Consider the following 14,107-nt stretch of genomic DNA (forward strand, 5'->3'; position numbering starts at 1 on the left):
GCATTCTGAACAGCAGGATCACTCTCCTTCTATCTACCTTATAGTACATGAAAGGGAATCTCATTAGCAAAACATCAGTAGGTTTACAAACAGCATTAACAATTCCTTCTGCTCATCTAACACCTTCCTTTAAGAATTTCAAGGCACTCTGGTGACAAGTAATTAAGTTATGGCATACCCCCAGTGAAAGGGAGAACTCTGATTTTTTACCCATTTATATTACCATTCTGATTAAGAAAAACAAAACAAAACACTGAGCACCATATGTCCGGACCATACTTTCCATTCACCTGCCTTGCAGCAGCAGCAGCTCTCACGTCCTGATTAGTGCTAGGATACATATTAATCGCATGCAGGTCCTGTATGAGCATGTTGCATTTACTTATAATATCCTTTGCTCACAGCAAAAAAAAACAGCAAGAGCAACCCACAAGTCCCCTTTTGTACAGCAGAGCTAAAGAGCAAACAGAAGATCTGCTCCTAGAATGCCACCCTGAGAAGTTTTTGTACCCAGATAGCATTATCTATTTTGGGGGTTCCACCATTGAGTTTAAAGCTGCAATCCCATTCACAATTACTTGCTTATTTATAATTTGGTTGTACTGTAGGACAGTCCACAAACTTGCCTAACATTAATGGATTTCCCCCTGTGAAGTCTTATTATTTAAAAAAATCTACTCCAGATTCAGAGACCAGATAACCTCCCTTCTTCTCTCCATTTTCCCTCTAAAAAAAAGGAGAGATGATTTAATTAAACTTTGATCCTGTAAATTTATGGACTATGTAATTCATGGATCCTATAAATTTATGGACTATGTAATTATTCAGTAACTGGTACCAGGATGGAACAAAGATGCAACACGTACCATGAGTCCTTTTGAGTTTATTTCCAAACCATTCTACCAAGGAGCTCAAGATGGTATTGCAACGTTCTTCCCTACCCACTTTTATCATCACAATGACACTGCCTGGTAGTTTAGACTGAGACACAGCAATTGGTCCAAGATTATACCACAGACTTCATGGCCGTGTGGGGATTAGAACCCAAGTCGTCCCAGTCCCAGTCTAATACTCTAAACACTGCAACAACAAAAAACCTGGTGGTACCTTACAGACTTAACACACATGGGCTTTTGTGGAAGGACCTTCCTCCTCAGAGGAAGGAGGAGGAGTGCCAGTGCTTCTGCTGCATTAGTTGTGACTGTCATGACCCTGGAGCCATGTCCCTCTTTTCTGAGGAGTGAGGGGAAGGACATGCAGGTCCAGTCCCACAAGTGCTTTCAGATTAACCTGTGAGGCCCACTCAACAGCCTGAAGATGCAGCACCACAATTTCTGACTCAGAGGACTCGACAGCTAAAAACCCAGGAAGACCTGAGGCTCCTCCGAAGTAGGAGATGACTGAAGGAGGCTGGGTCCTTTAAGTAGAGCAGTATTTTGCTGCTCAGGCGGTGCTAACTATTTGGCTGCACAAGCCCCTGCTGCTGTAGAAGGACTCTGCTCCAGCGTATTTCTTTCTGGAGTAATGGCATAAGAAGGGCCTGATGGAAGAGGCTCATCTTGTCCAGCATCCTGTTCTCTCAGTGACCAACCGGATGCCTGTAGGAAACCCGCAAACAGGACTCTCCTCTCCTGTGTTTTCCAGAAACTGGTGTTCAGAAGCGTTACTGCCTCCCAATTGTTTCTCAGACCACGGCAATTGCAGAGCGCTGCGTTTTCCAGAGTACAGCATGAGCCTTGCCTCTTTCCTGAACCTTGCCCCTCTTTGCTTCATGAACCTTGCTAGGCCTCACTCGCCACACCACAGAGCCCAACAGTGGCAAACCTGCAGGTGGGGGGTGCGGAAGGCAATGAAGCAGCAGCCCTGCATGCATATGAGGATGCAAGCAACATTAGTGCTGACCTAGTAGGGTAGAGAGACAGTTCCCTTGTCCAGTTTGGGTGGGGGATATAAAAAAAAGGAAGCATCACTGCACTTTGTTTTGATGTATGGCAAGCAGCAATTTTTCCTGGTCTCCAAGCCCTTTGAAGAAATCATGTAATAGGATCTTGTCAGGAAAGGAGAGTCCTAAAATATATATCTTTTCCCCTGTATAACTCTCCATCACAAATATAGTTTATCTGTGAGGGAAAGCCAGTGACTGCATAATTTCATGGTTGACTCATGTTTTAAGTGGTTTCCAAATTAGAGGGAGTTACACAGAAGCATGGAGGTGAAGGTAAAGAAGAAGCTAAAGTGCTCTTAATTATAAGACAAGCAAACAATGAATATAAAGGAATGGCTTTATTTATATCCTCTTCCATGCATGGGGTTAATACCACACGCCTCAGATGCAAGTACTTTGTTTTATTAAATATATATATATTTCTGAACAGGAACACCACAGGATTCTCTCCAAGACAGCACTGTAAAGATGCAACAAAATGAGTTAGCCACTCAAATCTGTTTGTTTTTAAAAACTCAAGATTTCCTTCCTTCAGACTATCTTGAGGTGAGCTAACCTTGCTTTTGCTTCAGTGCGATACTTTAAAAAAAATGGTTACTACTTGCCCCTTTAGTATAGTGATAGGGAACCTGTTGCCCTTCGGATGGTGTTGGGTTCCAGCTCAAAGAATGGCCAGCCAGAATGGCGAAGGATCAGGGATGATGGAAATTGTAGTTCAGCACCATCTGGAAAGCTACAGAGTTAGATTATAAAGGCACATTCCCTTTACGCTGTTCTTCTACTGGCAAACGCACCACCACCCTTCCTCCTCTGCCTGCTGTGTAAAAAGAGTGGTCTAATGGGTAGGGAATGAAACAGAGTGCAGTAGGTATGCCTTGGAGTTGTTAAAGGAGGATACAATATCCAACGTGGTAGCCCCATTTATAAATTGCTATCCTCTACTGCTACCATAGGGGCGCGGGTGGCGCTGTGGGTTAAACCACAGAGCCTAGGACTTGCCAATCAGAAAGTCAGCGGTTCGAATCCCCGCGATGGGGTGAGCTCCCGTTGCTCGATCCCTGTTCCTGCCAACCTAGCAGTTCGAAAGCACGACAAAGTGCAAGTAGATAAATAGGTACCACTGCGGCAGGAAGGTAAACGGCGCTTCTGTGCTCTGCTCTGGTTCGCCAGAAGCAGCTTAGTCATGCTGGCCACATGACCCAGAAGCTGTACGCCAGCTCCCCCGGCCAATAAAGTGAGATGAGCGCCGCAACCCCAGAGTTGGCCATGACTGGACCTAATGGTCAGGGGGTCCCTTTACTGTTACCATAATTAAAGCTCTAACCATGTTCTCAACACTCCCCACCTCCTAGCAGCTACACAAAACGTCTTGCTGAAAACGAGTGATTACACATATGCAATAAAATGAGATTACAGTCAAATCTCAGTTCTCGAACAGCTCTGTTCCCGATTGTTTCAGCTCCCGAACGCTGAAAACCCCGAAGTAAATGCTCCAGTTTTCTAACGTTTTTCGGAACCCAAACATCCAATGCAGCTTCCACTTGAGTGCAAGAAGGTCTTCAACCAATTAGAAGCCACCCCTCGGTTGTCGAATGTTTCGGAAGTCGAACGGTCTTCCGGAACAACCGACGTTTGACTGTATTTAATTGCTTTGTATGCAAACCTGGCTTCCGAATAAACATTGTGGATGAAAGAACCAAAATGGTGCTAGTGAGGGTTTTTTTGGTTTTTTAAGTAGCGTCTGACAAATGCTCAGCTGTAGGATATGATGGTTTTATGAAGCAAGGAGAAATTCCCTGTCCATAAATCACCCTTTTTCATTTTTTCATTTAGTTTTTTTTTTAATGTTGCTTCAGCCTTGGTAGAAATAAATTTTTAATACCTGAGCTCCTGTAACGCGACAAAGCATTTGTTACATGCACTGTGCTCAGTCAGCCTTATTTCGCTCCCTCCTGAATGAAGGTATGAGAAAATGGATGTGTACTGGCTGGGATCAGACAAGCCATTTGATTCCAGCCAAAGGGCTTGGTGAGCTACCTGTCAAGCAGTAAATCATCTGCCTGCGGAGGGAGGGGAGCACACTCCTCCGCTCGAAGGTGACTCTTGAGAACAGCGGTCAGCTATGAATCAAACCCCCATTACATCACCAACTTCTGCGTTTTAGGGATTTTCTTCCTTTCCTGTCGCTGCGTCTGTCTGCGTTGCAGCTTTTCGCGGTGAAGCAATTACGAGTTCGTTGGAAGGGTGCCAGGCATTTCCCCAAAGAGGCGTGCTGCCTACATCCCTAATCATTCTCTCCTATTCTGCATATATGGCATTAGCCATGAATCTCAAACATCCCTTGCACCACAGACCCAAAAGGTCATAGGCACTCTCTATAAAAGGAAAGTGTGAAGGATCTTCTGCTGTCCTCCTACCTACACCATATGTTGGATTCACCATATACAGTGAGTTTCATCACATTTACACGTTGGTTTCTTTTCATTTACTTGACAAGATTTATATGCTGTTTAATTGACAGAAACCTCTGAGTGGTTTACATGAGGCGACATAAGATCTTCATTAAAAAAAATAGCAACCAAATCGAAAGCTAAAACTACAATTGACATAAAATGTAGCAAAATATTAAAAAGGCCAGCAGTTCCAAAGCAAATATGCATAATAAACTGGCTGGCGAGTTCTGGCTGAAAAAAGCCCTGCTTATACTCTAAATTAATTGGGGTGTGTGCACATGCAATATGGTATGTCTTCTACCTGTGGAGATGAATTTAGCTGTTCGCCAAAGAACTCTGGAAATCGTGATTTGGTGATAGCAAAATTAGGCGTTCAGCAGCAGATCCAAGTATGGTCCAACAGCTACAGAGGGGCATGAAGAGGATTTAACCTCAAGCTAAGGGGGAAGAAGCACATAAACCCTTCTGCCTGTGGTTTTTCCTCACAATTCTTCCCCTAACTTCTTCCTGCCCCCTGCTACAAGGAGTTCTGGGTATGTTTTCCAACACTGTGACGAGTAATGACTCCAGGAAGGGAGTGGCAAGGGACAGGCAGTGGGTGCACAGAGGCAAAGTACAGTCTCTCCCACCCTAAATTCCTGCATCTTGCCTCTATTTTGTAGCTATTCAGTGGCAACCAGGATTCCCAGACCTGGCACTGAATGTCTAATTCCAGCCATCTTGCTGCCTGCTTAAATATATTGCGGACTCTGAGTTCCCATGAGACCCAATAACCATTCTTTTTTGTGATTTGCTTTAAGGAGAAGGTTGGGGATTGTATTTGGAACCTGTCATAAATTTCTTACGCAGAGGAAGGTTAAATGTGGCAGGTTAAATGTGTGACTAGGATACCCTTAAGGTTTATGACCGTTTCAAAACATTATGGCAAAGCTTATGAAGCTTACATATTAGATTCAAGTCAGTCACCAACTGTCAGGCAAATTTAGTGAGGACCGGCCATTTTTCATCTGCTGCTAAATGGGTAAGTATGTTAAGAATATCTATCCATCCATTTTTAAAACAATGTCTTCTACTAATCAAAATAAAATGACAACAGAAAAAGCAGTGTAGAGTTTTGTCCCTTTCCTTTTTCTGTAATCAATCACTGCAGTTTAAGGTAAAGTCAAACATTTATTCAAAGTGAAGAAGTGGTTTGGGTGAACATATGCTCACTTCGTGCCAAAGCATTTCTTTTCGGGCAAAGGAAATGTGCTCAGCCCAGGTCCATCGTACTTCATCAACATTTTTTTTAAAAAAATCAAAGTGTCCAATATATACTAGGCACTGTATCACAAGTAGTAAAAGGAGTCACCGGCTCGCCCCTCTTAAGACTAGCTTCTATACAAAGAGATCTAGTACTTGGTGCCCTCCATGTCCATTAACTTCAGTGGGTCTACTCTCGAGCAAAACATTGCTGCATGCTACCCAGTATGAGACCTGCATCTGATTTGCCAAAGATAAATCCATAACATAGCCTATTTCTCCACTCCACGCACATGCTACACGGCAATGTAAACAAAACACTCATTACTGAAGCCTTCCCCAGTGCCGGTACTTACCTTGCTTATCTTATCTCACACCTAGAGACCCTTGGAGCAACTTGAAAAGCTGAAAGACGGGGGACTTGAAAACGCATTACGTAATCATACTGCTAGAAACTGCTTTCCCTATTAATGTGTTGGTGGTTCTGGTAGTGTTTTTGTTATCCAAAAATGACAGGTGTCAAGCAAAGAAGTGAAGAGGACTGAGGGTAATAAAACTTATTTACAGAAGGGCAGAGCAAAGTGATAAATGTTGTAGTCAAGTCCATTCATATGACCATCTTAGGGCATGCACAGCATCCATGGTGACTGTTAGACATTCTGCATGGCCCAGGCTGCATGTTTTTAATCCATTGCAGCTGATGTTTTCTTAGTGGTTCTGGTTGTGCTAAAACACAGCCCACCCAAGGTCAGCAGTCACACATTGACCTCAACCCTCAACAATATAGCTAACTCTGTATGGGCCTACAAAGGCCAGAGCTGATGCACCTGTGTGTACGTTCCTTTAAATAAGACTTTGGATTGGTGTTATTACTACTGCTTAGGTTACTGAGCAAGTAAGTGAAGAACTGTTAGCAAACAATCAAACCTGGTAGCTGCCTCTCAGGTTCTGTGGAAGATTAGCTTGGGTCCTAAAATAAGAACCTCTCCCTTACAGCTACCTGCCCCACAAAAAAAGCCTCTATGAAAAATCAAGGGCCTCTCTGAAGCAATTAAGATGGGATGGAGCATTAAGGGTTGCCGAGAGAGGAAGAAGCAGACTCTTGACAGCAGTTCCCTCCTGAGGAGCAAACTTCTCTGCTTCCCCTTCGCTTATTTGGTAGGGAAGCCAAGGGAAATCCTTCCCTTGCCACGGGCTCTGTTTCTTATCCTGAACTGAACCGCCTCTCCTCCCACTTTCATCCATAAAGGAACTCAGAGCACAGAGGTTTCCTTTTTTGTGCTCGTGTTCATTCGCTCCATTTAAAGCAGATGTTATTCCTAAAGACAGCTGCTAAATTATACCAAGATCAACTGCTAACCAGCTACTGCCATAGATAGTCATGACTAAGGCTACTGTTCCTGCCACATTTTTCTTATATGGAACAAACTGAGTTGGCACCAGTGGACACTCTGAGAAAAGACTATGCTGCATATGCTGTATGCATTTCCTGAAATTGCCCAACATGCCAAAAGTTAAAAGGTAAAGGTACCCCTGCCCGTACGGGCCAGTCTTGACAGACTCTGGGGTTGTGCGCCCATCTCACTTAAGAGGCCAGGGGCCAGCGCTGTCCGGAGACACTTCCGGGTCACGTGGCCAGCGTGACATCGCTGCTCTGGCGAGCCAGAGCTGCACACGGAAACGCCGTTTACCTTCCCGCTGGTAAGCGGTCCCTATTTATCTACTTGCACCCGGAGGTGCTTTCGAACTGCTAGGTTGGCAGGCGCTGGGACCGAGCAGCGGGAGCGCACCCCGCAGCAGGGATTCGAACCGCCGACCTTTCGATCGGCAAGTCCTAGGCGCTGAGGCTTTAACCCACAGCGCCACCTGTGTCCCTGTTAGCATAACAGTAATCTGCTGTGCAAACTTGAGAAATGAGAGAAATCTGTAATCACAGTAATCTGCTGTGCAAACTTGAGAAATGAGAGAAATCTGTAATCACTGTAATGAGAAGAGCAAGTAAATACAACACAGCCAATTCTACTTTTCTTACATTTACATCCCACTTTCCTGCTATCATAGACCCCCAAGGCAGTGTAAACATAGTTTCCAAGTGGCCATACATCCAAGCGCTGACCAGACTCTGATCTGCTGTCAGGGACTGGCTGGTCAAAGAGGAATGAGAGACACCAGCTGGGGAATCCCCAAGCAAAATCCCAGAGGTGTAAGGCTCAGGGCCAGGGGATTGATTGTGGGACACAGAGGAGCTGTCAGAGGGAGAAGATTGGTGGGAGGTGGTGTCGGAAGCTGAAAGAGCAACAGGGTTTAGTGAGCAGGCAGAGCCTGTGACAGGGAACAGTTCAGACTCTGAGGCTGAAGCAGAGATGGAGCACCATGCTGAAGAATCCGGGGAGTGTCTCCCTCCTGCTGTGACAAGCTCCCCTTCCCGCTGGTCTCCAAGAACATGCAGAGTAATGAGAAAAGCAGAGCAGAGGTGGACAGACACAGTTTGAGACTGCTTGGGGAACATCCTGAAGGTTTTAAGGGTGGTAGGAGGCCTTCAATCCTGGGAACTGCTCCATAGGGGCAAGACCTATTGGAAAGGGTTGCTGAGACCACCAGGCTGAGTTGTATTTTGTTTCCTTAAATAAAGACTTAACTTCACCAGCATCATATTTCTTCCTTTCTTGCTGACCTGGGTCTGACCCCTGCTTAGCTTCAACAAGGGCCTTATATGCCTTCAGCCTATATGCCGGGGCCTTGTTTGGCCACTTTCTTTGATTTTGAATTATCTTTACCTCCTCTGGGAATACAATATATTATTGCACTGTGCTGCAATTACCTAAATATTCCACACTCAACATCTGCATAAAGCAGACAGGTTTTGTTCATGCCAGCCACACGGATGCCAGGGGTCTCTGCCCCTACTCACCACAATTCTTCATGCAGGCAAGAACGGGACCTCCACACACTTCAAGTCCTTAAGTGCTTTTGCCTAGCTAGAATCAGGAAGGCACAGAGAAGAGCAGGTGAGAGGTCTGACTTAGGGAGAGGTGTGTGGCTTGGATGGGGTACTGAAGGCCATATATTGAAACCTGGAGGGCCACACTTGGCCCTCAGTCCTGAGGTCCTCCTCACTTCAAGCATTTAGCCAAAACCTGATTGTTTTGGAAGGCCTTCAGCTGAAGAAAACTGAAGGTTGTTTTCTTCTGTGCCTTCACTTTCGGTTTTTTGGAGTTTTATGAATTCCCCATTTTTGCTGATTTTCCTTTTTTAAGCAGATTCCATTTTTTTTATGGTTGCTTAATGCATTTTGTGAAGTTGGTTTTCTTACATGTCTGTTTGATTGTTGTAAGATGCTTCAATTTTCTTTCTGGGGAGAAAGCAGGATATAAGTTTTATAAATAAGTAAAAGAACTGCAAGTATTTTGTGTGATTCACTTTGCTAATTATGGGTATAATTACAGCACAGAAAAAAATATATGAATGGGGGAATTCTAACTCAGATAACAGATTAAGCCAGGGGCAGCCAACAGAAGTTGGCTAACTCTGGCTCTCATCAACCTGAGCCAGCATGGTCAATGGGTGAGGGATGATGGGAGTTGTAGTCCAACAAAAGCTGGAAGACAGCAAGTTCTCCATCTGTGGGTTAAGCTCTAGTGCAAGCAATATGCAACACATTCCATGCCAGCTGAAAAGAGATACATTGCTTTTCTTAGAGCCTAAACATCTATCTAGCCCTTCCAGATACATTTCTGTATTTGGGGCTGCCACAGAAAGTAATAATAATGCAGAATATGCCCTCAGATTGACACTGGGCCTATAAAATGGCATGGAAAAAAAGCAGATTACTATCCAGAGAGCTGCAACTGTTGCTGTACCTCGAGCACACTTACATGGTGCATAGGCTATATAAATCATGCCTTTTTATTAGAACTAGCCAGAGAGTTCATACAAAGCAGGAATCTCAAATACCAAAAACAAATGTCTTACTCTCAGGCTTTATGCAAAGCTTTCTATTAAAATCACCAGGGCTGCACATGCATAATAGAGGGAGACATAAAAACACCACTTCAAATGATCAATAGTAGAATAAAAAGCAGGTCTCACATCTGAGAAGTGAACTATGATATGAGTTGAAAGGAATGGGATGCTGGAAATGATCCCGAGCCAATGGGATGTGGAGGGGCAAGAGTGCTAGACTATGATAAAGGGAGGAAGGCCTGGGTTCAGATCTTCACTCAGCCATAAATTTCACTGGGTGGCTTTGAGCCGATTGCTCCTGCTAAAGCCCAACCCGTCTCACAGATGAAACTTGCAGGGCTGGCAAAGCCATGTGGTTGCCCTAACCTCCTTGGAAGTTGGGTAGGATGAAAACACACACACACACACACACACACACACACACACACACACACACACTATATTTATACGGTATATGCAGGTTACACCAAGAGTTTTCTCCCTCTGGTCCCAGAGGGGTCCCTGTACTTCAACGTCCTTGCTGAAGGATGTCAACACGCAAGTTCTAAGTTATAGAAACATAGAATTGTAGAGTTGGAAGGGACACCAAGGCAGTTCCAAGCCCCTGCAATGCAGGAAAGTCAAGATGCACAGAGTCCTGCAGCAGCTTAGAGTTCTCAGAGTGCAAAGATATGGCAATTCTCCAAGTCTTCTTCTCAGATGAGCTCTTTTCAAGGTGTTCAGGTAACTCCACAGTTGCACAACTATCCACTCCTTCCTAATAAGAACCAATGACCCACAGCCCACGCTGTAATTTGAGTTACGTGCCTAATCTGTCCAGTAGCACTGATAAGGGAGTCTCCAGATTCGAGTCAGGTGCATCTTAGGAATGAGCCAGCTCTTTCCTCACTAATGGAATTAACACATTAACTACATTCCTTAACAACTTCTGTGTCATAACTGTAGAAAAACTGGGTCTATAGCACATTTGCTGTAAAAAGTGCTATTACATGTTCATTCTTTGTCGCAACAATCCTGTGAGATATTGCACAGAAAAGGATTATACTGGAGCCCATCTTAGGTATGACTGACCTCCCCGGGGACTCAAAGGCGTGTCACTATTTTGTGACAATTAGGTTGGTCTTAATAAAGGTATTTTCCAACTGTGAATTGGGGAAGGGAAGGTTCTACTTGACATACCTTTGCTTTTTTTTTTGTTTATTAAATTCATGTTAAACTGTATCAAACACACATTTAATTCACTGATTGAATCCTTAGAGGCTTATTACTAAAAACAGTCTTGAGACAATATGAAAGTATAATGTTATCTTCTACATTGCACTTGCAATATTTAATTACATATCTCAACACAAAATATCTAATTTAAATGTGTATTTTATCTGAATATGCACATTTCTAAACACATCTTACTCTAAAATATGCATTTTAAACATGTTTTGGCACCTTTTTGTAGCTGAGAGCTATGTTGCAAAATTCAGGTAAGTGTGAAATCCAAAGAATAATTAGTTTCCAACCTGAGCATTAGTTCAGGGGGTACAGATCAGGTCAGTCTGCATCAGAATTCACAGAAACTAAATTCCTTAAGCATCTCTAGCTGTGACACAATGGAAAAATCAGCAGGGAAAGGAACTGTTGAAAGCACAAGAGTCCTTCCCAAAACACTTGTCAGCTGCAGAACTTACAACCGCTCTCTTAGGACAGAATGTGTCAGTTCTGTCCTAAAGCATGCAAGGGAAATCCACAACAACGAGGCAACAGGAGATCAAGGACACAGGAAATAAAGAGATAAAAGATGAAGAGGCTAATCTTATAAAACACACGCTGGCCTACAGAACATGAACAAGAATTTATTCAGGTGGGTGAAGCTAGTTAAGTAGCAAAGAGAATAAATATCAGGTGAAATTGTATTTTTTTTCAGAAGTGCGAGCTCTGACCAGCAAACAGAGATTAAAACAGGGGTCCAAATGCTTTCAAGGCAGTCTGAATCATACAGGAACAAAGCTAACAATCCACAGAGGAAAAGAGACCATGGAAATAGGGCTGCTTTCATTATTCTGGAATTTCACATCATGATGCTGCAGCATTCTGAAGGCCACAGAAACTCAGCATACTCAGCCTATAAAGTGTATTGGCTGGCAGCAGACGGGGGGGGGGTTTTAACAAAAAGGAAAAGAAAGGGGGGAAAGAACTATGTCACACAGTTCAAAGCCCCAAAGGTCTAAGAGAAGCTGATATCATGCATCATGACAAATTGTGCACAACATATAGAATCACAGACTTGTAGAGGTTCAACAAGTCCTACTTGCCGCAATGCACACAGCTGTCCCTGGGTGGGCTCAAACCACCAGCCTTCTTGGTAATATAGATAACCTTATGTTGCAGAAGACAAACGCAACCCACCAGAGGACTAAGGAGGAATCTAAACAGGTCGTGATCTTCCCAATGGCAGCTTCTGAGGGAGAAAACCAGGCACAGATTCAAAAAGAACTGGGAGACCAAACACAGCTCAATAAATCACCTATTAGAAGGTGCCTTGTGTTCTACAGTGGCTAATGCTCAGAGACATAGCTGAAGGGAACAACCACTCCTCAATTAGTTACCAAGCCAGCTGTGCAATGTTGAATGCAAGAGACAGAAACACTGTCTCTTATGAATTATTAAATTAGACAAATGTAGCAAGATTGGTATTAAGATGTCAACATTTACATCTTATATGGAAAAAGTAAGAAAGAATCAACCAGGATTCTTATATGTGCAAGTCTATGCAAGATCCAAAGCAGATGTATTTCAAAGCCACCATTTATAATGTTAAAGCCACTGGTATCTAATGAATGGAGCCACCAATGTTTTTTCTTTATTTCCTTTTTTATTGAAATGGATTTTGCTCAATTTGAACAAAGTGTGCTAGTTTGGGCACTTTCCGAATACTGCACAGTTTGAACCTATTCTGTAATTGGTAAGATCGGTGGGACCCTTTAAATGTTACTCAGGCAACTTTTCAGTGTGTAGCTCCTGTGGAGGGAAGCTGTTCAAAATGACACAACCACATGAGTGGGACTCAATTGTGCAGGATCTGAATAGAACCACAGAACTGTCACCTTGCTTGAAAAAATGGGGGTCGGAGAGTAGAGATTCACATTCTACGTTGCATATGGCTGGGTCATTTTAAAAGGTGTCCAAACTTTGCAAGAGAAGCTCACAACAAAATGGAAAAGCGACTCCCACACAGCAAAAAACTAACATTTAAAAGGGGGCCTGGAAGGATTTAGTTTTGAAGCATTTAATATATTTGTGGATGACATGGTTTCAATAAATTGGTAGCACTTTTACTAAGTTTTACTCAGAACAGAACGACTGAAATTGATGGACATGACTAAGGCCCTATCTGCAGTATGCACTTAAACTAGTATCATAACACTCTAAACAGCCATGGGTTCCCCCAAATGATGCTGGGAGCTGTAGTTTGTTAAGGGTGCTGAGTGTTGTTTGGAGGTCCATATTCCCTTCACAGAGCTACTACTCTCAAAATTCCCTGTGAAGAGGAATTTCAGCCCTGTGAGGGGAGCACACGTTTCCTATCAACTCTCAACACTCTTAACACACTACATTTCCCAGGATTCTTTGGGAAAAACCACGACTATTTAAAGTCATGTTCATCAATTTCAATAGGTCTGTTCTGAGTAAAACTTACCTGGCTACCATCCAATTTGTTCTTAGGTGATCTCTGAAGTGACCACAGATTGAAACATTGGGTAAGGTTTTGAGAATGTAATTCCATAGAGTAGCGCAATCAAAAATCTTGATCGTGACTCTTGCTCTGTAGTCTTGCTAGGAGGGGGTTCTTGCAAAGTGAAATAAAACCACACTATTTATCATCTGAGAAGGAGAAAGTATGAGCTATTCTTATTACATGTTTTCTGAGACTACTTACACCCTTGGGAAGCGGAAAGAAGCAACCGAGTAGGATTTAATTTCTCAAAGAGATTTTCTTCCAGCTTTATGCATGCTTCTGCAAATCAGCCCCAACCATCTGGCTCAAGCAGATTTCATTGCCTTTGTATTTACAGTTGGGAGATTTGGGGGGGGGGGGAATACAAAACCGGAGATCCTTGGACTGCGAGTGCCAGGAATACGTCATCAATACATGCAGATACGTACATAGGAAAGAGACTTGCAGCACCTTAAATGTTAGCAAATGTCTTTATTGCACAAATCAGCCTTTCCCAACCTGTTCCCATCCAGATGTTTTGGACTCCAACTCCCTGGCTGGCTGGGAATGATGTGGTTCAAAACATCTGTAGGGCACGGGGGTGGGGAAGGCTGGCATAAGCTTTTGTGCGTTGCATGACGCACAAAGCGTTGTCCTGAGAATATAATCACAATTCAGAATCACCGTCCTTAAGGCATCACAAGACTCCTTTGTTGATTTGGCTGCCAACATGGCTATTCCTCTGGAAGTTATTTAAGCGATCAACACTCATTCAAGGATCGAAACAACTTTTTA

The 14,107-nt window shown here is 43.4% G+C and overlaps 1 protein-coding gene across 4 annotated transcripts in view; it reads right to left on the reverse strand.

Annotated features, from left to right (window-relative positions):
* Window positions 1-14,107, reverse strand: part of CHST11 (carbohydrate sulfotransferase 11) — a 189,405-nt gene that overhangs the window by 133,525 nt on the left and 41,773 nt on the right. For 2 of the 4 annotated variants that reach the window (XM_081928353.1, XM_081928352.1), the window contains exon 2: window positions 8,954-8,992. The exons of the other annotated variants lie outside the window; for them this stretch is intronic. In XM_081928353.1, the coding sequence (XP_081784479.1) occupies window positions 8,954-8,992 (39 nt within the window). The remainder of the gene's footprint in view (window positions 1-8,953; window positions 8,993-14,107) is intronic. 4 annotated transcript variants of the gene reach the window in all.

This window comes from Podarcis melisellensis (assembly GCF_964234715.1).
Source record: "Podarcis melisellensis genome assembly, chromosome: 10".
NCBI lineage: Eukaryota > Metazoa > Chordata > Lepidosauria > Squamata > Lacertidae > Podarcis > Podarcis melisellensis.